Here is a 25,248-nt window from a genome sequence, read left to right on the forward strand (position 1 = left end):
TGTTTAGTTGCGTTTCAACTTCACTTTTGTATTGCTTGAAAGCATTAATTACCTCATCTTTACTATTAAGTAAATAAACATAACAGTATCTCGTGCTATCGTCAATAAAAGTAATAAAATACTTTTTCCCATCGCGAGATGGTGTTGACTTCATGTCGCAAATATCTGTGTGAATTAAGTCTAAAGGACTTGAATTCCTTTCAACGGACTTATAAGGATGCTTAGCAAACTTTGATTCCACACATATTTGACATTTGGAATTAATGCAATCAAATTTTGGCAATACTTATAGATTTATCATCTTCCGCAATGTTTTGAAGTTTACGTGACCTAAACGTGAATGCCATAAAGTGTTTGACTCAAGTAAGTAAGAAGAAACATTCACTTTATTGATAGGAACTGCTATTACATTTAGCTTAAAAAGGCCCTCATATAGGTAACCTTTTCCTACATATACATCGTTCTTACTAAGTACAACACTATTAAAAACAAAAATACATTTGAATCCATTCTTGACAAGAAGTGAGGTAGACACAAGATTCTTGCGAATTTCTGGAACATGGAGGACTTGGTTTAGAGTCACTATTTTTCCCGACGTCATCTTCAACGCAATCTTTCCAACTCCTTCAATTTTGGCCGTAGATGAATTTCCCATGAAGATTGTCTCGTCCGGGACCTGCGGGGGCATAAGAAGAAAATAACTCCTTGTTAGCACACACATGGCGGGTGGCTCCAGAATCTATCCACCATTCTTTCAGATTTCCTACCAAGTTGCATTCAGACAACATGGCACACAAGTCTTTTATTTCATCTTCAACCATGTTGGCTTGATTCTTTTTCTTCTTATCAGTCTTTGGCGCACGACAATCCACTGCCTTATGCCCAGTTTTTCCACAATTGTGGCAATTACCCTTGAACTTCTTCTTGCTTGGGTAATTCTTTGGTCCAGAAGCCTTCTTCCTTTTCTTATTTTGTGGTGCCTCCTCAACAATGTTTGCCCCCACAATTGTTGAGTTTCCACGTGACTTCTTTTCAGTATTTTTGTTATCTTCTTCTATCCTCAGACGAACAATCAAGTCTTCTAGTGTCATTTCCTTCCGCTTATGTTTAAGATAGTTCTTAAAATCCTTCCACAACGGAGGTAATTTCTCAATGAAAGCAGCGATTTGAAAGGCCTCATTTATGACCATACCTTCAATAACAAACTCATAATTAGTAATAAGATAAATCTTATTAATAAAATTATTGACTCGGGTCATACCTTCAGCCAGGAGGTCATGCACAATGACTTGTAATTCTTGGACTTGAGTTATGACTGACCTAGTGTCAATCATCTTGAAATCCAAAAACCTTGCAGCCACGAACTTCTTAAGTCCGGCATCCTCAGCCTTGTACTTCTTCTCAAGTGCATTCCAAACGCTTTTGAAGTTTCCATGACACTATAGACATTGTACAAGCCATCTTCCAAACAACTCAATATGTAGTTTTTGCACAAGAAATCAGAATGTTTCCATGCTTCAGTTACAACAAGTCGTTCATCATCCGGAGTATTCTCAGCCATGACCGGATCCTTCTTGATGAAGCGTTGCAAACTCAACGTAGTAAGATAGAAGAGCATCTTCATTTGCCAGCGTTTGAAGTCAATACCGGAAAACTTTTCTGGTTTTTCTGCCGGTGCCATAGCATGAGCAGGAGTAGAACGGCTTGATGAGGCAGCAACACTCGTAACAGTAGCACCCGTTCCTGCAACACTTCCATTAGTTTGGTTTTCATTCGTCATATTTCTGTAAAGTTGAAAACAATACAGAACTTGTTAAATTAGTGAAGTTTTGATATCTTCAAACTGAATACCAAACCAAACATAGAACACGTAACAATGGTGAAGTTTTTATATACTTCAAATCCGTACGTTTATTATTCCGGCAAAGTTTTTATGAACTTTAAACCAGACAGAAACTATTATAGGAGTAGAAAGCAACAAGGCTTTAGTCTCCAACAAAGTATATAGTAAACAGTTTAATAATCAACACAGAAACGTTAGTAATATTATAAAATTCCTTAAGCTTGTGAGCGTAACTGTGTTAAAACAAAAATCAGAAAATTGTTAGAAGAATAAAGAAATGTATAAAATAGTAAAGAATCAGAAATATTCCGAGTCCACAATTTTTCTTGTGCGTCCTTAAGGAATTTTAACCCCCTCACACGTTGCCAAGGTAATGGATTAAATCCTCCCAGGATAAAACGGAATAAACCTTCCTGCAACAGTGGCAATACAAACTGCAGGATACCAACGAACTCAAAGAACGGAGCAAAATCACACTTACGAATTTGAGAGAGAGAGACTGCGAATTAGGATGCAGTATATTCAGAAAGAAAGAAGTTCTGGAGTGTTTTTCATCTCTAGAAGATGCAGCCTTACCTCAGAATTTATAGGCAAATATCAGAAGAGGTGTCTGGAAAGGTGCCTTTTCAGAAAATACGCGGCCAGAGAGGCTCTCTGAAACTGACTGCCGCGATTCTACCGCGGTCGCGGCAGAACCGCGGCCAGCGAGGCCCTCTGAACTTTCAGCAGGGTTTTGGCGTAGTTTCAGCAGTGATTTGGCATTTAATTAATTATTAAATAATTAAATAAATTTTGTCCAAAAAATAATCTTATCGATCATTTGCCGAAGCCGAAGCCGAAGCGACGACGACGGCGCGAGGGTTCATTCTCTTCAACTCCTTTTAAGAGCTTTAAGAAGTGAATCTATATATAAGCACACAAATGTGATTGTCCCTCACCAATGAGGGACAAAGTGCAAGACAAAAGTTCACTTCTTCAAATTTTTATTTTCTCTCCATTTTATTTCCCTCCATTTCCAATTCACACTTCTTCTACTTTAAAGCCCAATGTGTTAAAGTCCAACAAGAAATGTATGCAAGAATGGTTGAATACAATGTCTACTCGCACTTTAATTTCTTCTGTAATAAAGGTCGACCCAATAGAAAGAGATGAATGAAAAAACTCGGCCAAATAATTTAAGAAGCATGGTGAGTCGGCAAAGTTGACAGAAAGATGTTTTTGGATACTAATAATAGTTTTGTTTCATTTTACACATTGACAGCAAGAGACACACATTAAATAGGCAAAGTTTCTTTTTTCCTTCAAGACAACGGTTGATTAAGATTTTTCAAAGCCACCGATTAAGATTAATTAAAAAACCTTAGTTGTTAATGAGAATAAACACAATTTTTAGAAAAGTCACTTAAATCATATCAGTTTTTTCCTTTTATTTAAATGTTATTTTTAATATATTAGGGTATTTAACTTAAACATTCTACTAACAAATATAAATATATTAAAAATTCTACTATTTTTCCCTTCTCTTATCATAAGAACCACCACGTCCTTAGAGAGAAAAAATGAACCGTAGCCTTTTTGAAACGTTACCTTCTTAAAAGGTCATTATTTTAACGTTCGAAGAAAGGTTCCTTCTTCAATATTGTTCGTTCATCTACATTTTATTGTTGGTTTTCCTACACTAATTTTCGATTACTGCTAATATAATGTAGAATGTTTAATATAATATAGATAAGAGGGGTATTTTTATAATTTGACTTTTAAGTTATGAGCTTCCCACTTTTAATATAAATAACTAGTCTCAAGGTACGTGCGATGCAGGTGTATTCTATCTCAATGAGTGCTAATTTATTTAAAATTCGTGTTTAAATAATAAAGTAAAAGTATTAAGTTCCTAAATATAATTATATATGTTAAATGTGCATAATAACTCAATAAATAAAGAAGCTCTCATAAAAATCCTCAATCATAAGTCAATAATTCAACTTAAAATTTATTTCAGTTTAATAATATTATAACTTTAATTTCACAAGTTATCATGCTTCCTTTTTCAGTTTCAGCAAGAACAAGTCCTTAAAAACCTTATAATTTTAATTTTACAAGCTATCATGCTTCCTTTTCGGTCAGCAAGAACAAGTCCTTAAAAAATTAAATAGTGCTGAAGGATAACTTAAAATATATAATCAGGCAACTAATAACAACTTTCATATGATCACAAAATTAAATTAAATAGCAATAAAAAAAATATATTTAAAAGGATACTAAAGCAAGCTTGTGAGAGAATTTATAATTGAAAGAAGTCTTTTCCATGACATATTAACTCCAGAAAATGACTTAGAATTAGAATTAAAAAAAAGGGTAGTCCGGTGAATAAGGCATCCCGCATAATTTAAGTGAATGATCTATATAAAGTAAAATTTTAATATTTAAAAGTTCTAAGTATTAGAAATTTTAGTCCACATAATAAAAAATTAATAAATAAAAGTTTTATTAATTTTAAACTTCTAAAAATTATAAAAATAATTAAATGACTTATTAAATGAATTATTTTTTATATAATAATTAACATTAATTTGGAAGGACTTCAGATTTTCTTTTTTGCTTATAAAGATCAAGTTTAAAATGGAAAAAAGCGTTAGTTTTAAATTTTAGTCTTTTATTATAGGTATTTTATTAAATAATCTAGAATTGAAATATAATAAGCACATTATCTCTTATTAATAAAAGAAATGGAAAACAAACGTGATAAAAGTAAGTCCTATAAATTAGAATTCATACCTATTTTAAACAAGGAAGTATTTAATATACAAAATATGGTTAATTTTGAAGTCCTAAATTTTAGGCAGATAACTTATATTAATATTTTATCCAATATATAATATTTTTTTAAAGGGTAAAAAAGGCAAACGACATTTCGCTAAGGGCCTTCGTGCTTTTAATATAGTATAGATATAGATATAGATAGATAGATTGATTTGTATATAGTTGGTAAATTGTATATGACCATATAATTAAGTTAAAACTTAATTAGAGAGGGTAGATAAGTTTCTCATATAGTATAGGTAGGTAAAACTCCCTAACATTATTGAAACAAGGCCTTAAAAGTCGTAAAAATTGCACGGGGCGCCCGATTTGGTCGCCTCCATTTAACCTATACTTATATTTTTAAAATTATTTAACCTATGCCCTAATTTTTACAACTTCAGGCCCCTCCTTCTTCCTGCTACCTGTGCGCTCCTTTCTTCCTCCTTTCTTTTCATTGGAAAACTGTAACGTGGAATTATGTATAACGAACATACACATAAAGGAAAAAAGGAAATCTTACTTTTCTTTCTGTACGATGAGGGCAAAACAGATATGTGAAGGAAGAGATCTTCATCGTCTACTGTATACGAATGGCATAGCATTGGATCTCCTGATTTTAATATCGAGATTGCAATTTTCAGCACAATGTGCCTAAAGCCAATGGATCCCATCCCATGACTCGAATATTGTTGGCCTGAGTTTACATAGTAATGTAAACTGCAGTGTTACTTGATGAACATAAATGGTGCAATTTATGAAAATTTTCAAGCTACTGCTACAAACTTGATAAGATCACATCAGGTTTAAGGAAAGCTTCTTTGAGGCAGTAGACCTATAACGAGTTTGTGACTTTAAATATAGTCCATAAATCAGCTGAAGTTCAGCAAATATATAACAAAACTTCAGCTAAAACATGCTGAAGTTCAGCAAATAGAGAACAAAACTTTAGCTAGTAGAATGCTTAAGTTCAACAATTACAAACAAAAACTTCATCCAACACTAAGTATACGCGAAAAACTTAAGCTAAAACATGCTGAAGTTCAGCAAATAGAGAACAAAACTTCAACTAGTACACTTCAGCTTATTTTAGTGTTGAAGTTTTTACAATTGAACTAAATAACTTTAGCATCTTCTGCTGAGGTTTTTGAAAAAGCTTTATGACAAAACTAATGAATCCAGGACAAAACTTCAGCTTATTTAGTACTGAAGTTTTTGCAAATGAACTAAATAACTTCAACATCTTCTGCTTAAGTTTTTGAAAAAGTTTTACGACAAAACTATTGAATCCAGGACAAAACTTCAGCTAAAACATGATGAAGTTGAGCAAATAGAAAACAAAACTTCAGCTAGTAGAATGCTTAAGTTCAACAATTACAAACAACTTCAGGCTCGTCTACTAAAATGCTAAATTTGTGTGATTGCCTTTGCTACTTCAGGACCATATACCTAAAATTTACGCGAAAAGTGGGTACGCTTGTAATTTTTTTTACAAAGCGATTATAAATTAAAACGTGACCCAAAAAGAGTATAAATGGAAATCCCCTTAAAAGTCCCAAAATCCAGGGGCCCATTTACACTTTGGAGTTCATGTGAGGCCCCATCTACACCATAGGTCCATAACAAGAAGAGGCCCGGCTACAAAATTCATAAACCCAGTTCTGCCCCTTCTTTTCTTGTTCAGAAAGATTTGTTTCTTTTGAAATACTTTTACAGAGCCAGAAGAAGAAAAAGAAGAAGAGAGCAATGGAAGCTTCAAAGACAATAGCACACGAAATCGGGGGAGTGAGAAACGATGCTTTCCGATTCGGTCTTCAGGGTGTTAAGAGCGACATCGTCGGATCTCATCCTCTTGAGTCTGCCTATCACTCTGTATTATTCCTTCTCCACACTATTCGATTCTTTTGCCTTTACATATGTTTCCTCTGTTTGATAGTCTGATTATTTAATTTCCTTTTTTGGGAGCAGACGAAGGTTAGGCAGGAGGAGATGAAGAGGAAGGTACTTGCTAACACTTACGGGTCGGCTTTACCTATGAAGTTAGAGCTCGATCGCCAAATTCTTTCCAGGTTGGTGTTTCTTACTTGTTAAATTTTTTAATGGATTATTAGACTCTAGCTGTAGTATTGATTTATTGTTTTGGTGTAAATCCTCTGGAAAATGTAGGGTTTTGAGTTGCAGAAGCACCTTTCTTTTGTGCTCGCTAGGGTTTTATTCTTGTTTTCAGTTTTAATATTATAGAAGTCGAAATGGACTTGAATAGAGGCTAATTTATTACGGATATGGGTGTAGTTGATTGATTGATTTTCTAATAAAGTTCTCGACTTTTTGTTTAATCAACAACTACTATGCCTCAATCACAATTGGGTAAATTTAATGGGCTTTTCATGCTCATGGCTTGTGACTCATTTTTCCTTTTCTTCTTTAGATTTCAGGTCTTCGTCCAACTAGACTGAAACCCCTTGTTAATTTGATTTAAGTTATACTTAGTTAGGAGCCCTCTCCCTTTGTATAGGTAGGGAAGGCTGTCTGAGTTGAGTGAGACTGAGCTGGGTGTGCTCCTACAAGCGTTAGTTTTCCATTCATACTTCTAGCTGATATCATATTCCTTATGTTCTTGATGCTTATATCAGCTTCAAGCCCTCCCCAAGATGAATATAAGAGGCATGCCTTGTTTATTTTCTCCACATTTTGTAGAGGTGTAGTGCATCCATTATTGTGAATATGCACTAAAGTTTTATCACTTTTATGTGGGTAAAATTAAAATGTCAAGTATCGTACTTAACTATTATCAAGCACCCCCCCCCCCCCTCCCCCGCCCCCCGCGGCGGTTACTCTAGTATCCCCACTTTGCGCCCCTGGCCTGCAATCCTCTCCTTCACACAATCATGTCCAGCGTCCTTGTCAATCTTAAGACCTTTCACAACTTTCAAAAAGATATAGGATTGATCTTGATTGAGAATGCGAGAATTTGGTCAAATTGTATTCAGCATTCACACAGTATGAGAGGGAGGTTCGTATTCTCAAATTAAAGGGTATGTCGATTAGTAGCCAAACTGGAAGAGGGTAAGTAGTTCAACCAAAACAAATCCCATTAGTTGTGATTAATGGGAATGTTGACAAGAAGATGGTTAAATCAAGGGCTAAATGTGGGAACATCCGCTGTTAGAATTGCAATTGAAAACTTACATCATTTCGAAGGCTTTGACAAAGGCCTTCAATTTCATCTTGCAAGTACCATTCTGAGAATAAGATTTCTTTTAGATTAGATAAAGAAAGCTCACCAGCAGGTTTTTCTATGTAAAATTCCTATATTTTTTGTTCCAACTGTTCAAACTTACTCTCTTTCTGGGTTTCAGAACATTTATACTCATGCAGAGGGAATCTGTTTGACAGCAGGAGTTTTAGGTCTTTCTTTATTCTGAATCTCTTTTCCCTTCTAAAATTTGCAGATTTCAGAGGCCACCGGGCGCAATACCATCTTCAATGGTGGGGTTAGAAGCCCTAACAGGAGGTTTGGAAGACTTTGCTTTTGAGGACTACCTGAATGGTATCAAAATTTAATGCTATGCTTTCTGGTTATGGTTTTGCTGCTTTTTATTAAATAAAAAAGTAAAATCACTGCTTGTTGACTGTTCTTTTCATTGGGAGATGTCTTTAGTTGATCTGCCATTCATCTGGTTGCCGTTGACCTATAATACTGGAGTCGTTAAAAAATCAAACTCATAAGACACTGGAGCAAAATTGCTTATTGATACAACTCTAAGGTCTAGTAAAAATGTTTCAGCTTATTTGGGCAAGTTTAAGAAACCGGCATTAGATGATGGATATACTCCCTTTGCTTCATTTTATATGACAGTGTTTGAATATATTTTAGTAAAGAAAAACCTTTGGCACGTGAGTAAATACATATAACATTCTGAAATTACCTTCAAATAATGTGGTCTTTAACATGCAGATCATTTCCATAAGAGTATGTCATTAGGAGAAACATTAGAGTGTTAAGGAGTAAGAAAGGTGTCAATCTTTTCAAATCGGACCAAAAAGGAAAGAGAGTCATGTAAAATTGAATAGATGGAGTAGTAATTCTCTTTGTAATTGTCTTTGGAACATATGTAGAAATTTTTTGTCATTATTCTTGGAATTAATCCAAGGTAAGACTTGCTTCTCTGGTACTTTTCCATCCGAATTTTTGGTGAAGTAGAAACTAGACAATCTGCTCAGCCTGATTAGACCCTGATCTGCTGCTTAAGTCATATTACGTGTTTCAGATTGGATGAAAGTTGATTTCATTGTACATAATGTGTGAACTTGTGTCAAATATTTCATCCCACTTGCTGGAACTTGTTGATGCTAAACGTACAGGAGAAAATTTCCATTGGTTTAACTAAGTTCGTCAGTGCATAAGATAGCCGTCTAAGGCCTTAGCTTTAGTTTTGGGTTGTTATTTTCCTTATGTTAATTGAGTACTGGTAGTAAGGTTCTGCTTCTATTTAGCTTTGTGTGGAATTCATGGAGATACTTCGAGATGTTGGTGAGGGAAGACTGCTGTTGGATACCATCAGTTGGTCTCGACTTTGAGTTTGTTTAAGTAAAAGTCTGTATGAATAGATATACTTGAGATATTAACTTAATACGTGTTTCTTGATGCTTCTTACAGATCCCAAGGATTCTGAAAGTTTTCGTCCAGTTGACACGCATCATGGCATGGAAGTGCGCCTTGGGCTTTCTAGGGGACCTGTGTGTCCCAGCTTCATTTGAATCATTCGCAATTAATTGAGAATCTGTAATTGATAATGCTGCTGCTGTGTACTTCTCATCTTCCTTAAAACATTGTGTCATTGGGTATTTTAATATAGTTGGATTTTGGGAACAAACAATTGCTGATTCTTTTTTTCTTTCCCTATCGTTATTCTTCTTCCTTCTTTTCTTCTTGCTTTATTTCCTTCTCGTTATCTGTTTCAATGCGAACAAGATTTCACATTCGCACACATGAATTCTCATTTCCTTGTCTTCTACTAACGGGGCAACCGGTACTAGCTTCTCTTTCCTTTGTGATCGGAAAAATGAGGATTGATCCAATCTTCTCCCTGTAATCTAATAGTATTAAACAGTTTAGGGATCAGGGTAGAATAGATCTGTTCTGCCTTCGGACCTTAAGGATCCGTTTGGCCATAGATTTTGCCAAAATAAACTCAGGTTTGATTTGGCAAACACATGTTTGGCCATAGATTGTTATTTCACATCTAATTCAAAAGTGCACGTATTATATGAGCTTGTGTTTTGTTTTATCTATCACTTTACTTTCTCTTTTTTGATGTGAGGTTTGCCTAATGTATCGTGTATATTCCTTTTATCAGAAATTTCTCATCTTACAAAATTGTCAAGCCTACTCCTTGCCCGTCCTCATTAGCTCTTCCTCAATCTTGGATGTGCATCAACTTGATTCTATTACAGTGGTGATGGAAATTTTCGGGGGCTAAGGTACAATTGGTCTAAGTTGTAGTTTAGGTTCTACTCCATTCGCAACATTCATACCAGAGTACAATGTGTGAATGTGGAAGGTAAATTCTGCATTGTTATAATCAATCGGTTCTTCAATATATAAATGCCTGAGAATCACAACCTATATGAGAAGAAGTATGTCAATCCCTCTAAACCATGACATCATGTCAGAAGGTAAATACTTAGATGCATCTAATGTTTATATCAATCCATCTAACACATTTTAATATACCCATCAACACATATTTTAATATACGTGTTGCTACTAAACATGGCCGACACTAATGTTATCATAGGTAAGGCTTGTGCCTTTGATCCCAAAATTTAGAGGTCCTATTTTTAGAAATAATAGGTTTTATAGCTATTAAACCATAATCAGTTAATGCATATACAAGCAAGGTTTTTCGAATCAAACCACTGACAAAATAACACTTGGAAGATACTTACGTTTGGGTTGTCATACTTTGTTCAGCAACACGTAATTATTATCCTTATAACAAGTAAATATAATTTCCTTATTACACGAACAAGCAATATGAAGCCTAAGAAGATTATAACATGACATTGAAGTACTCCCAATAGTTTTACAGCAAGTCATGATAATGGCGAGAAGTACAACTATACAAGTACAACGGGGCTAGAAACTAGAAAGAGGGACGTGTGAGTAGATATTGTCTACACAGCATCCACCATTAAAAATAAAAAAGGAAAAAGTTACGAGTCGTAAAACTATAGCCGTTTTTTGAACACTCCCAGCTGAAGCAGCACTGTAAAACTAACGCAGCTCACAAACCCTGCCCACCTGAAATCCCATCTCTGATTCTATCCCCTCAACTAAAACCCTAGATTTCTCCCTCCCATGGACTCTCGCCGAGTTCCTCGAACCGTAAGCGACCCTAAGGTTCGTCAAGTCGGGTTCTTCGCTCCACCCGACCGTTCCCAATCGGGTCCTAACATCCAATTTTCTTCTTCTCCTCCAGTTTCCGATCTATCCCCTTCTGGTAACTCTCTTTCCCCCGTTATGATCCCTCCTCCACGTCATCTCTCCGCCGACTTATCCCTACCCCGTCCCCCTCAGGCACCGTTATCCCCGCTGCGCCGTGATTCTATCCCCGTCGGCAGCTACAATCCCTCTGAATTCTCTTCTCCTACTACCACTGACTTCCCGGCTGATGATTCATCCTCTCCTGGCTGGCATCGCCGGGGTAGTTCTGGAAAATTTGCTACTTCTCTTCCCTCCGCAGGATTTGAAATGCCTGCCGCCAAGCAGAACAGCTTTACGGTCTCTAGGTTGACTACTGTCTCCAAGGCTAACGTGCCTTTAGGAGTAACAGGTGTTTCTCTCTCTTCCCTTTTCTATGTCAATATTAGTACCTTTTTGTCGATATTAGTACCCTTTTCATATTGATAAAATTATCTGTATTTTGTATTTAGATAAGGATGGGGAAGTGCAGAAAGAACGAACTGCTAGTTCAAAACCATTGAAAGAGAAAACAACCAAGGCCGAGAGGCGTGCTCTTCAGGAAGCTCAAAGAGCTGCAAAAGCTGCTGCTAAAGGTTTATTTTTTATTTCGTGATTAGGTTTCATGGCATCTTTTTTCTATATGTTTTTTTTTCCTAACGAAATTAGCTATTAGTACAAGTTATGATACTATTATCTAATCAAAAGAAAGGTGGATTATGGTGTCGTTATTTGTCTTAGAACTGAATAAGGAATGGTTATATTTCGTGTGGAGGCTCATTGTTTGAGCTAGGGGATCATAGTCCTTTGTTAATATATTGTTTTTTTTACATGCTAGCACATGTTAAAATTAGAGCTAATTGGTTTAAAGAAATATTGCTGCTTATATCCTTAGAGAGTATGCATTTGATCATCCTTTTGTTAATCAATTTTTTTTCTTTCAATCGTATTTAATATGAGTTATACTTTTGGAACATCTGATGTTTTTGGAAAATCAAGAGCTCTGCTCATTTGGTGGCATTTGGCTGAGAAATATTTAAAGCACATCTATAAGTCTTGCAGATTATAGACAAAGCCCTGCAAATCTTGATTTCTTCCTTATGTTTGTTTATGGGGGTTAAAAGTAAATTCTACAGAGTGGTGGTTAGACCAACTTGCTATATGGGCCGTAGTGTTGGCCAGTTAAAAATTTCCATGTCCAGAAGGTGAAAGTAGCGAATGAGAATGCTAAGATGGATGTGTGGGCATACCAAAGAGACATAGCCAGGAATGAAGATATTTAGGCCAAGGTAGAAATGTTATTTGTGGTGGACAAGATGTGGAAAGTTGGGCTAAGATGGTTCGGGCATGGTGGGTTTGAGGAGAGGTAGAGGTAGGCCGAAGAAGTATTGGGGAAGGGTAATTAGGCAAGACATAGCTCATCTCCAACTTACCGAGGACATGACCTGTGATAGGAGGGTATGGAGGTCAAGGATTAGGGTAGAAGGTTAGTGTAGGGGTAAGGTCTGTGTACACAGTACCCTCCCCAGACCCCACTTGGGAGATTATACTGGTGTTGTTGTTGTTTTTTTTTTTGGGGGGGGGGGGGGTTAAAATGGCTGTAACAACTAAATGTCGTCCTGTTGCGTAGATATTGTCCATTCTTAACTTGCAGTTTAGTGCCAGCAAGCTGGCTTGTTTAGGTATCGTTTGTTGCTGGACGCTTGGAATGCCAGATATGTATACCTTAAAATGAATGTGAAGACAATATCTATTTAGTAGGGCTAAAGGCATTAAAGAAAAGGAAAAATCTAGTATACATGTGGGTCTTCGGTATTTTCTTTCCATGTAAGTAGAGAATCTTTGACTTCATTTTAGTGGTTGAGGGAGATCGTACCCATACCAGTTTGTTGCAGTATGGCATTTCTATGCGCTGCTCTCCACAATTCAGATGTTCTATGACATCCAAACTCTCTTTTGGCATTTCTATGTCCTTTGCTCTGCCACACATCATTGCTTGTTAGGATTAATTTTACAGAATTTCTTATCTTATTTGGACTTGATTCTTATTCAAAAGGCATTCTTTATTTGGAATGTGTTGTGCATAAAAAATATTACTGCAGGGAAAATGCTTTTGCTTTGTTCTTTGATTCAGATTATGTCTTGTATCCTTTCTACAGAATCGTAAAACTTATGTTGGGTTGTCCTGATGATTATATGCCAGCTGACGGAACTAAGACCGCCACTGCTGCTTCTGGAGATCTTAAATCATCAAATTTAAACCCAGTAAAGATTGCCAAGGGCACTTCACAAAAGAAAGAAAGCCCTCCTGTTGCAACTACTGAAAAAAAGGGCAGTGATCGTGCAACAGATAAAGATAGGAAAAAAGATGTTCCTCATCCACGGATGCAATTTGATGATAAGAGTCGTGTGGAAAAGGCGAAGAAGCGCTCAGTAGTAAAGCAAACTGAAGCCAAAAACAGGGTTGAACTTTTTAGGCATTTGCCTCAATATGAACATGGAACAAGACTTCCCGAGCTTGAATCAAGATTCTTCCAACTAGATCCAGTTCATCCTGCTGTTTTTAAGGTATACCCTGATTGTGTTACCTTTCTTTTCCATTTCATTTTATTTTAGTTATTTCATTTTGGGTTGGGAGGAAGGACTTTTAACCACACTGTCACTGTTATGTTGCTTAAATTTAACCTTTAGAGGCTTCCACGGTTCCACCCCCCAAACCCACCATCCCCTTTAAAGAAGGGAATCAGGGTGAATTATGGCCGCTTTGACCATCTTTGTTAAATGTGGGAAATGTAATAAGAACTGTGTGGCATCATGACTCCTGAAGAATCAAGGAAAGCTGCAAATCCTTTTCTTTTTGGCTACGCGGGTATATGATTGACTAGGAGCTAATATCCTGTTAATACTTTAAAACTTCTTGCATTGAAATCTTGGATTTTCTACTTGGTATTAGGTTGGGCTGAGATATTTGGCTGGAGATATATCTGGTGGGAATGCCCGCTGTATTGCTATGCTTCAAGCTTTTCAAGAGTCCATCAAAGACTACTCAACACCCCCAGAGAAAGCTCTTATAAGAGACTTGACTGCAAAAGTTAATTGTTATGTTTCATTTTTGATCGAGTGCAGGCCCCTCTCAATCAGCATGGGGAATGCTATTAGGTTTCTTAAAACTAGGATTGCCAAATTGCCTTTGACTTTGTCAGAATCAGAAGCTAAAGCCATTCTTCTGACAGATATTGATCGCTTCATTAGTGAAAAGATAATACTTGCAGACAAGGTGATAGTCAAGCATGCAGTAACTAAAATAAGGGATGGTGATGTTCTTCTCACATATGGATCATCCTCTGCTGTTGAAATGATTTTGTTACATGCTCATGAGCTTGGCAAGGATTTCCGTGTCGTAGTAGTAGACGCACGTCCAAAGCTTGAAGGGCGATTACTGCTTCGTCGGTTGGTCGGGAAGGGGGTTAAGTGTACATACACTCATATAAATGCCATTTCTTATATCATGCATGAAGTTACTAGAGTACTTTTAGGTGCTTCATCAGTTTTGTCCAATGGAACTGTTTATTCAAGGGTTGGAACTGCAAGCGTTGCTATGGTTGCTAATTCATTCCGGGTACCTGTCTTGATATGTTGTGAAGCGTATAAATTTCATGAAAGGGTTCAACTTGACTCAATTTGCTCTAATGAACTTGGTATGTGTCACCCCTCAACCCCCAGCAGACGGTGCACTAGGGGTTTTAATTGTTTTTATGCTGATTGCTTCCTTCAGGGGGTGGTTATACCTGAAGTAGTATCTGATGGTACCCTGTTTCTTACTAGCTCAGCCTTGTGTCTGTACAGGTGATCCAGAAGCTATAGCTAAGGTTCCCGGTAGAATGGAAATTAACCACTTGGATGGTTGGTCTAACAGTGATAATTTACAACTGCTGAATCTGATGTAAGTATCATTATATCAGATATATGATATTCGGTTTTTATTGGCTAACCAGTCAAGTTTCTGGAACTTCTTATTTTCAACCCTTACAGTTACGATGCAACACCTTCAGACTATGTATCAATGATAATCACAGATTATGGCATGGTAAGTCATCAATACTCGTGTTTATATCATTTCCTCCCTGGAGATTTCCTGAGGTAAATTAGCTGAACAAGCATGATATTGAGTATAACTTCGAGTTCATCTCAACGTATGCAGATCCCTCCTACAAGTGTTCCTGTTATTGTTCGAGAGTATCGCAGAGAATATTTATGGACATGAAAGGAGCACAACTGGGAGCTACAAATCACATAGTTGCCTCGAGAAAAGCAAAGGGAGACCTATGCACCAGTTTTGTGCCCCCCTTGCTAGCCTGCATCTCAAAGATATTGATAGGGACATGGATTTGAGACCTCTACCTTTGCTTTTGAGTTATATGCCTCAGGTTTTGGGTTCTCTATTTTTAGCTGACCCTAAGAAGAGTGCGATTTCTCCGCCTCTCAGGGCAATTTTGGGAATGTATTCTCTCGATAGAAACAGATTTGCAAAATTGTGATCAGATTTTCATATGAATAACAGTTCATGAAGCCAGACACCTTCCTCCCCTCCTGGGCCCAGAATCATGTTTCTTTTTGGTGTATTTTAATTTTTAATTTTCTTGTCAACGAAAAGCATGTCGGTGGTAAGGCGCTCTTACATGGCATGTGGGCACAACTTTTCTATTAGTCTATCAGGATGTTTAATACTCCATTTATTTTTCTGTTAGAAAAGGAGGAACTAATTATGCTTGTTCATTAATAGCATTTTTATACACCTTCGTTATAGATATATGAACGCTTCTGAGAGCCAGGATTTCCATGAGAAGAAAAGATTGTTGCGCACGGATTGACCCAATTCAATCTTTGTTGAGGTTATGTTTTAGGAAATCAAGGGGCAAGAAACAATATCAGGGAGCGCTAGAAAATTTAGACGTGACCTTCAATACCAAAACTAGACAATTGGTGAAATTAGTCTCAACGACCGATAGACGATAATCAGCTGCATTATAGAAGATGAACATTAGATTCGTTTCTTTGGAAGGTTACACACAAAAAGAACAAAGGAAATATCTATCGAAATTAGTCTCTAGTTAATAGCAACAACAACGATCCAGTAAGATCTCACAAGTGGGGTCTGGGGAGGATAGTGTGTACGCAGACCTTACCTCTACTCCGAGGGAATAGAGAGGCTGTTTCCGATAGACCCTCGACTCAAGAAGACGATGTCTGTAGTAAATAGGTGATCAAAAAAAAAAAGTAAAGTAAGTAGGAGATCGAGGTATGGAATCAGTGATATTTTGTTCAATAAACATGAAAAAAACAAAAAATATTTCTCGAACGAGCGGTTCATAACTTTATAGGTAAGCCAGTGCAATTTTAGTCACTCTTCTACGATGCAGATGATCTTTTTTCAAATGATCAAGGTGGTCATGAAAGTCCCTAAAATTTCAGACGTTGCAATAATAGTAACATTATAGCCACACAACACCAAATGATTTTCCGCTAAAATTGTATAAAGCGAATTACACAAGTGTGTCGATACTAATAAATCTATAGACAAAAACGAACACTTGTTTCTTTCTCTAATTGTCACAATGCCTCCATTATTTCTTTCCTCATCCCCCAATGAGATTTCATTTACAAAATGTTGATCGTTCATTTTTTAAAGATTTTTCCCTTGATTCGTACGACGTTAAGAATCCAAAGTATTCCGTGAGAGCCTGTATGAATAAGACTACAAGAGTGTAATATCTTATTCACTTGCTCAAGGCTAAGCAAACTAGCATCATCAGGAAATTAATCATCCCAAGGAGACGCATTGAAGAATCTGCCGTAATTACTAAGCAAGATAATTAATTTTATGGTCGACACGGTCTCCTAGGAACAAAATTGTTGGCAGGAATATGCTTTTATATTCTGAGCAGATAAAATTGAATAAGGATGAAGTAAGCACAAATATTGGCAGTTAGCTGCCAAAATATCAGTAATTTTCTTGAGTTTCAATATTCGAGGTTATACCAACAATTAACTTCATTACTTATAACTGTAGTGATTGTTTTTATAAATAATACAAAAAAAAAAAAAAAATCATCCCTTACCACCATTGTTGAATGATTTTCCCCCTACTTTTTGTTATTAAGGGGTCATTTAGTTCACGAACTAGCAGTAATGATTATAAGTTTATACATGGAGTCTTATGCGTGATAATGTGTGGGAATTGGTATAACGTGGACAGTAGAGTTATAATGTACGGAATAAAATAACATATTAATTAATTGTTACACATAAATTGACTACTTTAAAGATATTTTTGTCATTGAATACTCAATACTCTTATCCAGGTATTGGCGATACACCAACTTTTAGTATACATCTACACTCGTAACTCGTAAGATGATACATAAGTTTAGAGTTTAACATTGAAATAACTGAAGCAGGGTTTAGTGTTGACACTAATTATTACTAAAGTTAATATATACTAATACTATTAGTTATGAGAATTTTAAGCAAGAATTATGTTTTAATGCAGCTAAGGCCTATGAGCGAAGAAAAAGAGTCAACTATTTGGATTTTGAGTCGTCAACAATTTCCAAAATTTGACCATAAATGGATAATGCCTCGACACCGTGGCATTCCAAAGCAGCATATTCGCCCTTAGACGCCAAATTCTTCTTCAATTGTCAAAAAAACCCTGGATCTCTCTCTATTTACTCCTTCACCCCCTCTAAGCCAACTCCTCACAGTGCTCTTAACTGCCATTTGAGGGTAATACCGTCACTACACAAAACGCAAAACTCATTTTCGAGCCAATAAGGGCTACTAAATTCCAGAAAGCCCCCGTTATTAACCATAATAATACCGGAGCACCAAGGTTAAAATTGTAAACGAAGGTAGCTAAATCGCTTTCGGCCCTGGTACAGTACATATATAGATTGAAAAAACAAAATTAGGAGGTAAATTGTGAAAAAGCGAGGGAGCCGGAGGAGCCTGTTGTAAATTGGGAATTCTCCGGCGAGGGTTACAAATTCCTGTATCAAATTCGACGGTTATAATCAATCGTTAAAGCCACTACTCTTTTTCTATCTCATTCTTGTTGTAGCATAAGTTATAAATCTTCGATCTGTAAATTATTGAGTTCTGGGGTGGTCTTTTTTGTGAAATCTTCTAGATGTCTACACCGCCGAGGAAATTTTGGACCGGCTGGTCACTGTCACCATGGAGCGAACCGGCTGACAAGGGCAAAGGCGTTGCCTTTATGGGTACTGCTCAGAAAAGTTTGACGAGCCAAGATTATGGAAACATGGATCAGGAAGCACTAATTGGAGAGGTCTCCAAGCTTGAAAATGAGGTTAGCCAACTTAACCCCTCGTGTATTCCATAGCCTTTTTAATGAACTGTGAATTTGGCTGTAAAAAGGATATTTGGAAATTCTACTTGGATAGTACATTAGTATTAGTAGAGCTGAAAGGTTCACTGTAGAGCATCAGATCATCATATGGGAAGACTATAATCATCCATCATAATTGCATAGTGATGTCTCTCGCTGAATATGAGTGGTTTATGGGCAACATTATTATAAAACTAGCAAGTTTGCAGCTTTAGAGCTGGATGAAGAGGGTATATCTTCTTGGGTTTCAATGCCTGGTGCTATGTAATTGTTTCCCTTGGATAGAGAGACTGCTTCACTTTGATAACAGAGAGATTGTTTCACTTGTATGTACACGTTACAAAATGGTACAATATTAATTGCCATGTATGTATGCAGATCAAAACCAACCTAACAATTATTCCATCTAATGCTTTGTGGCCATCATCTGGTTGAGACTTGAGAATGTTGTTTAAGCGGTCAATTTTACTTTTAGTGGGAAGAGGATAGCAAAACAAATTCCAAAGAATCAGTTTGATAGAAATTATACAACAATATAGAAGCTGTGACAATGTAAACTGTGTTTGCTTTAATCCAAATTCTGAGTGCAGAAACTTTTTGCTTAGGTTTAGTTTAAAAAAATATAGATCAATTTTCTGAACCCGGAAGCATATTTTCTATTGATTGTTACCCTAACTTGCCTGCTCCCCTCAGCCCGCATAACCTCCAAAATGAGAATAAAATTAGAAGCTGTGGTTGGGGCGATAGACAAAACATAAAAAGTGCAAATGCTCACAAAAGTATGCCAAAGCCACTTGTAGGGTAGAAGGAAGACTTATTGCTTCTTCTTTTTTGGATGTTTACGTTAGATTTTCTTAATATATCAGCTGCACAGTATACCTACTGAGAATGTTCAATTACGTCTACAAAGTTGTTTACTACAATACTGCTGCATTTCTTCTGCAGCTTTTTTCCTACCAATACAATATGGGCCTTCTACTGATCGAAAAGAAGGATTGGTCTTCTAAATTTGAAGAAATTAAGCAAGCCTTAGAAGAAGCAAATGATGCTTGTAGAAGAGAACAAGCAGCTCATTCAATTGCTATATCTGAAGTGGAGAAACGGGAAGAGAATTTAAGGAAGGCACTGGGAGTCGAGAAGCAATGTGTGCTAGAGGTACAAGTTCTACTTCTTTATTATTACTCAAAAAAGTTCTACTTCTTCATTAAGCATCCATAGGTTTTAACATTCATTGTTCTTTGAAGAAGTTAGCCGCGTAAACTTGGTTCTTACTGTGTTTGTTGCTCTGGGGTATTTCATCAGGTTTGCCTGAAAACCTAAGAACTTAGTACCAGATTGACTCTCAACTTCCAAATTGTAAAAATAAATTTGGGAGGGGAAATGACTTTTTTTTCCCTTTAGGCAAGGAGGTATATTGCTCGTCATGCATTGCATCTCATGTGCTATTTAGTACGTCGCTAGTATTTTCTCTAAAGACAAAGTAATAGTGATTTAGTGGCATAGATATTAAAAAACAATGATCTATAGCATGCATTAAAATTTACGCTTTGGGATCCTTGTCAGAAATAATAATAGTAATGATTGTAATTATGAGCTGACATATCCTGCACTTTGCTTAGAGCTAACAGGTGTTTATATGGGATGTTATCTCGCAAATTCTTACCTGTTTTATCAACTTCGATTTCGACTTCTAGAATGATCATGTGCATTTTAATCCTTGCTGGGACTTTTTTTATGAGTTGGGATAATCCCTGTAAGTAACAAAATATTTAACACTCCAGATTGAATGCGCGTCAATGGCTTGTAATGGTAGTGGCTGATTTTCTGATAACTCATGAACTTGCTTAATTCTCCTATTTGAATATGAAAAACTCTGGACTTCCTTTTAGTAATGTTCTCTGGTGACTAACGTTGTAATTGTTGGTGGGTGCAGCTTGAGAAGGAATTGCGTGAGATGCGCTCGGAGTATGCAGAGACTAAATATACAGCTGATTCAAAATTGGCAGAGGCAAATGCATTGGCTGCTAGTGTTGAAGAGAAATCATTGGAGGTAGAAGCAAAGTTGCGTGTAGCGGATGCTAAGCTTGCTGAGGTTATCCAAAAGAGTTCTGCAGTAGAGAGGAAACTTAATGAAGTTGAAGCTCAAGAAAATGCGCTTCGAAGAGAACGGTCATCTTTCAATGCAGAGTATGCTATTGGCTCCCAGTGATTCTTTCTTATCTCATATTTCTCCTCTAATTTGTTCCCATTTAAATTCACAGGCTGAATTGGTAAGAGTTATGACGATCGCATTTAATTTTTGCTTGATAGTGATGTTTACTCTTGTTGTCTCAGGCGTGAAGCTTTTGGGACTTATCTATCCAGACAAAGAGAAGACTTGCAGGAATGGGAAAGAAAATTACAGGCTGGAGAGGAGAGGTTGGCTGATGGCCGAAGATTGCTTAACCAAAGAGAGCAGCGAGCCAATGACACTGATAGATTTTTGATGCAAAAGCAGAATGACCTTGAAGATGACCAGAGGAAAATTGACGCCGCTAACTCAGTTTTGAGGAAGAAAGAAGATGATATGAGCAGCCGGATAGCAAACCTTACTCATAAGGAGAAGGTAAGTTTTCTTTGAGTTCTTCAATTGCCTAGCTGAGGTTATATTTACCATAAAGTTTTCCACTTGATACAGGAACTCGAGGATGTGAGAAAGAGCCTGGAGATAAAAGAGAGGGAGTTGCTTGATCTACAGGAAAAGTTGAACTTTAAAGAGAGAGTGAGTACCTGTCCTTTTCCCCCCTGGGTTTGTCTAGTGCAGATGATTGAAATTAATGACCTTATTGATGAAAGATGGCCTCTGTTCTCTTGAGTTCATTTTAGTTTGGAAATTATTTATGCCCACGAACCCATTAATCCAAGAAATTTCACCAGTAATTATCTTGTTTTTGTTGAAAATTTTCCATTGTGAACCCATTCCAATTCTTTGAGTTGCCCTTTAAAGCTTCCTTCTGCTTTACGTTTTCTGTGGTTCAGTTTTCTGTTTTCCCTGCCTATTCTACCTTCAGAATCTTTTGAGGAAGAGAGTAACTTGAAAAAGAAAAATTATGTAAGTTACTATCAAGCTATGATATTTATCTTAGGCTTGCTCTTCTAATTGTAAACAGGAGGGAATTCAAAATCTAATGGATGAACATCGAAGTATCCTGCATTCTAAGGAAGAAGAGTTTGAATTGGAACTGAGGCAAAGGCGGGCATCACTTGATGAGGAACTAAAAGGTAAGGTGCTTGAACTGGAAACGAAGGAAGCTGAAGTTGATCACATGGAAGAAAAGATTAAGAAACGAGAACAAGCCGTTGAAAAGAAGCTGGAGAAAGTCAAGGAGAAGGAGAAGGATCATGAGTTGAAGTTAAAATCATTGAAGGATAGGGAGAAGTCTTTGAAAACCGAGGAGAAAATTTTGGAAACTGAAAGGAAGCAGATAGTTTCTGAGAAGGAGAATTTTCTAGCTCTGAAGGCTGAGCTTGAGAATGTAAGAGCTGACATTCAAAAGCAACAGGTAAAGATCAGTGAGGAAACAGAACAACTTAAAGTAACTGAAGCTGAGAGAATGGAACATGTTCACCTACAATCAGAACTGAAGCAGGAGATAGACAAGTGTAGACTCCTCCAAGAAAATCTATTGAAGGAAGCTGAGGATTTGAAGCAGGAAAAAGAAAGATTTGAAAAAGAATGGGAAGAACTGGATGAGAAAAGATCTGAGATCAAGATAGACTTGCAGGAACTTAATGAACAGAGAAAGAATTTCGAAAAACTGAAGCGCACTGAAGAGGAAATGATAAGCAAGGAGAAGCTGGAAACAGAAAATTATGTTCAGAGGGAGTTGGAAGCCCTTAGAGTGGCAAGAGAAACATTTGAAGCTACCATGGATCATGAGAAGTCAATATTAGCAGAGCAAACTCGAAGTGAAAAAAGCCAAATGCTTCATGCCTTTGAACGGCAAAAAAGAGAACTTGAAAGTGATATGCAGAGGAAGCAGGAGGAAAAGGAGTCTGCACTGCATGTACGGGAGAAACTCTTTGAGGAAGAGAGGCAGAGGGAGCTCAGCAATATTGAGTATTTGAAGGAAGTCGCCCATAGAGAAATGGAAGAGATGAAATTAGAAAGAGTCAGTCTGGAGAAAGAAAAACAGGAAATTTCTGCTAACAAGGGGCTTCTTGAAGTACAACAGTTAGAGATGAAAAAGGATATTGATGTGCTTGTTGGCTTAAGCAGGAAGTTGAAGGATCAGAGATTAGCTTTTATTAAGGAAAGGGACAAGTTTATTGCTTTTGTCAAGCAGCAGAAAAACTGCAGCTCATGCGGAGAAGGAATTCGTGTGATTGAGTTTTCTGACCTTCAAGCTCTCGCTGAAGTGGAGAGTTTTGAGGCCCCTCCTCTGCCAGGTGTCGTGCAGGAATATCTAAACGATGGTCAAAGAGGATCATTGGAAAGGACTAGTGATGAGCTGTCCCCTGGTGCTCGTAATACAGGATCAATGGTTTCTGGTGGAACCATGTCCTGGCTTCGAAAGTGCACATCTAAGATTCTCAAATTTTCACCTAGCAAAAAGATTGAAAATGCTTCTTCTCATTGTCTGGTTGATGGATCTTCTGCATCAGAGAAGTGTGCAGACATATCACCAAATAAACTGTCAAACGAAGGAAATCACACGGATCTGGCTGTTTCCATGAATGTTCTTGATGATCAGATGCTTCAACAAGGTGATGGCATTAGAGAGGTGGAAGTTGGCCAAGGAACTGTAGAAGACTCTCATCATGCCAGCGTGAAAGTTGGTCAGCGCAGACCTGTGAAGAAAGGACGTGGTAGAAGTAGTAAATCAGCAAAAGCTACAGATACAAGAACAGTTCTTGAAATAGTTCCTAAGGAGGGTGAGAATATGCACGCCAATGGAAGTTTGGAGACCTCAGTTAATATGAACGAGGAGAGCCAGAGAGAATCAGGTCTTTTGGGTGGGGCACCAAGAAATTCTAGAAAGCGTAGTCACTTGTCACAAGAAATGGCTAGTGAGATCGATGGCAATAATAGTGAAGGACAGTCAGATAGTGTAGCCAGCAGTCGCAGGAAGAGGAGACAACAGGTTGCCCCTGGTGTGCAGGCTCATGCTGAAAGAAGATACAATCTCCGCCGACCTAGAAGGTAAGTTGTTTGAGTGCCTTTTTAATTGCTGAACTGGATAGACTAGTTCTACTGCATAGCTAAAATGAGTTGCAATGTAAATAGGACCTTAAAACATTGTGGAACTTGTCTTAAGAATTACATGAAAATTGTTTTTCCCTCCATTCCCCCTAAAAATATATACGTTATCCTAGGACTAGGAGCCACTACTTTCACATGCTCAAGAGACAATGCTGTTTAGATAATTTGTGGTGGTTGACTTGCGCTTTCTTTTATTCACAGTGCTGCACCAGCAACAGCCAATGGATCTTTGTCAGACCCAATTTCAAAATCTCAGGAAGAGAATTGGAACTCTAACGCTTCCCTGGCAAATCCTCTGGTTGACAACGGTGAAGATGATGGAAAAGATAGAAATTTTGCTGCTGGTCATCCCACGGTAGCCGAGAGCCCTGTTAGTACTCTCCGTGCTCTCTCTCATCTGTGATGCACAATTTCTCACAATTGCGCACACATTCTCAAACTTCTTGGAATATGTTTCAGAAGTTCTTTATAATTACTCAAGTTGCTTTATGTGGTATGCGCACATCATATTCTCTTTTATCCCTTGGCACACCTACTTACACTGGATTTACTACGATTTTATGTTCGAAATCACTATTGTCCCCAAATGCATAGGTGTAGCTGTTAGTAGACTGGTAGTTTCATCCGTGATATATTTGTGATATATGTTTTTTGTAACCAGCTGCTATTAACATTCATTATATTTTTCTCCAGTTGAATGATACAGTAGACAATCAGGAAGGCAGTGCTAACATAGCAACTGAGCTGGTAGATGATACAGGTTTGAGTGAAGAGGTAAATGAAACCCCAAAACAGCCTTCAGCTTATGATGTGAATAGAGATGAGGATGGGTGTGATGACAGTGACGGTGATGAGGGTGATGAGGGTGAAGAGATTGAACATCCCGGTGAAGTCTCTATAGGGAAGAAGCTTTGGACTTTCATCACGACATAGTGGAAATCTAAATGACTCTGTAGTTTGGTTGCACTTTTGAGGATAGCTTTCTTGCATCTTGACTAGTATTTTGTTTCTTTTGCCACTTGTAGAGTAGTTTTAACGCTTTCACGGTGATGTGCAGTGTTGTGTATCCTTCTCAAAATGTAGTCAGTAGGAATCAGTTTAGGGTTGGAATTTGATTGTTTAAATGATGGTCCGAGTCGGGGTGCATTCATATTGGTTTAACGATTCTTAGTATCCATATGCATGATGTCCCTAAGTTAACCATTACAGCTGTAACACTAGAGTGCGCTTCCCTGTATCTATACCATTGAAATTCAAATACTAAATAAGTGGATAGTTTTCTTCTGTCTATTTGATTTGCAATCTCTTTGTTGTTTTTTACATTGTAGTACGCAAGTATGTGTTACATTATAGTTCTTAGTTCTCACTTCTTTCCAAATGAGTGGGGGAAGCCTACTTGCAGTGCAAATATGTACGCCGAGTTGCCAACCTGCATCCTTTTTATTTTTTTTAGAGAAATGGCGAACCTGCGTCAATTTCATGCAGTGCAT

The 25,248-nt window shown here is 37.2% G+C and overlaps 3 protein-coding genes across 4 annotated transcripts; all 3 read left to right on the plus strand.

Moving 5' to 3' along the window:
• The first annotated feature begins 6,268 nt into the window (after nucleotides 1–6,268).
• LOC107766475 (cyclin-B1-2-like) lies at nucleotides 6,269–9,519 on the plus strand. The gene is made up of 4 exons (XM_016585254.2): nucleotides 6,269–6,514; nucleotides 6,611–6,711; nucleotides 8,095–8,192; nucleotides 9,303–9,519. Exons 1-4 carry the CDS (start codon nucleotides 6,389–6,391, stop codon nucleotides 9,401–9,403), a joined length of 426 nt encoding a protein of 141 aa, XP_016440740.1. The 5' UTR covers nucleotides 6,269–6,388; the 3' UTR covers nucleotides 9,404–9,519.
• Nucleotides 9,520–10,710: 1,191 nt separating this feature from the next.
• Nucleotides 10,711–15,707, plus strand: LOC107766474 (translation initiation factor eIF2B subunit delta). Its single transcript, XM_016585252.2, has 7 exons — nucleotides 10,711–11,481; nucleotides 11,582–11,704; nucleotides 13,312–13,676; nucleotides 14,062–14,806; nucleotides 14,955–15,051; nucleotides 15,141–15,195; nucleotides 15,310–15,707. The coding sequence occupies exons 1-7, from the start codon at nucleotides 11,007–11,009 to the stop codon at nucleotides 15,370–15,372; spliced, it is 1,923 nt and encodes a 640-aa protein (XP_016440738.1). The 5' UTR covers nucleotides 10,711–11,006; the 3' UTR covers nucleotides 15,373–15,707.
• A 2,304-nt stretch (nucleotides 15,708–18,011) lies between these two features.
• LOC107766477 (nuclear matrix constituent protein 1-like) lies at nucleotides 18,012–25,048 on the plus strand. Of its 2 annotated transcripts, none has more exons than XR_012708115.1 (8): nucleotides 18,012–18,477; nucleotides 19,462–19,671; nucleotides 20,450–20,703; nucleotides 20,851–21,121; nucleotides 21,194–21,277; nucleotides 21,666–23,698; nucleotides 23,960–24,251; nucleotides 24,452–25,048. XR_012708115.1 is itself a non-coding variant. In XM_016585256.2 (8 exons), the coding sequence occupies exons 1-8, from the start codon at nucleotides 18,298–18,300 to the stop codon at nucleotides 24,689–24,691; spliced, it is 3,441 nt and encodes a 1,146-aa protein (XP_016440742.2). In that variant the 5' UTR covers nucleotides 18,012–18,297; the 3' UTR covers nucleotides 24,692–25,048. The 2 variants fall into 2 exon arrangements, 1 of the variants encoding a protein (XP_016440742.2); XM_016585256.2 differs by having other exon boundaries at nucleotides 23,960–24,128.
• The last annotated feature ends 200 nt before the right edge of the window (nucleotides 25,049–25,248 follow it).

This window comes from Nicotiana tabacum, chromosome 3 (genome assembly GCF_000715075.1).
Source record: "Nicotiana tabacum cultivar K326 chromosome 3, ASM71507v2, whole genome shotgun sequence".
NCBI lineage: Eukaryota > Viridiplantae > Streptophyta > Magnoliopsida > Solanales > Solanaceae > Nicotiana > Nicotiana tabacum.

Coding starts and splice junctions, on each gene's coding strand:
- LOC107766475 (XM_016585254.2), top strand. CDS start 6,389: ATGGAAGCTTCAAAGACAATAGCACACGAAATCGGGGGAGTGAGAAAC. Junction 6,515..6,610: donor TTGAGTCTGCCTATCACTCT/GTATTATTCCTT, acceptor TTTTGGGAGCAG/ACGAAGGTTAGGCAGGAGGA. Junction 8,193..9,302: donor TTTTGAGGACTACCTGAATG/GTATCAAAATTT, acceptor TGCTTCTTACAG/ATCCCAAGGATTCTGAAAGT.
- LOC107766474 (XM_016585252.2), top strand. CDS start 11,007: ATGGACTCTCGCCGAGTTCCTCGAACCGTAAGCGACCCTAAGGTTCGT. Junction 11,482..11,581: donor CGTGCCTTTAGGAGTAACAG/GTGTTTCTCTCT, acceptor TTTTGTATTTAG/ATAAGGATGGGGAAGTGCAG. Junction 11,705..13,311: donor TGCAAAAGCTGCTGCTAAAG/GTTTATTTTTTA, acceptor ATTATATGCCAG/CTGACGGAACTAAGACCGCC.
- LOC107766477 (XM_016585256.2), top strand. CDS start 18,298: ATGTCTACACCGCCGAGGAAATTTTGGACCGGCTGGTCACTGTCACCA. Junction 19,672..20,449: donor AGAAGCAATGTGTGCTAGAG/GTACAAGTTCTA, acceptor TGGTGGGTGCAG/CTTGAGAAGGAATTGCGTGA. Junction 20,704..20,850: donor CGGTCATCTTTCAATGCAGA/GTATGCTATTGG, acceptor TTGTTGTCTCAG/GCGTGAAGCTTTTGGGACTT.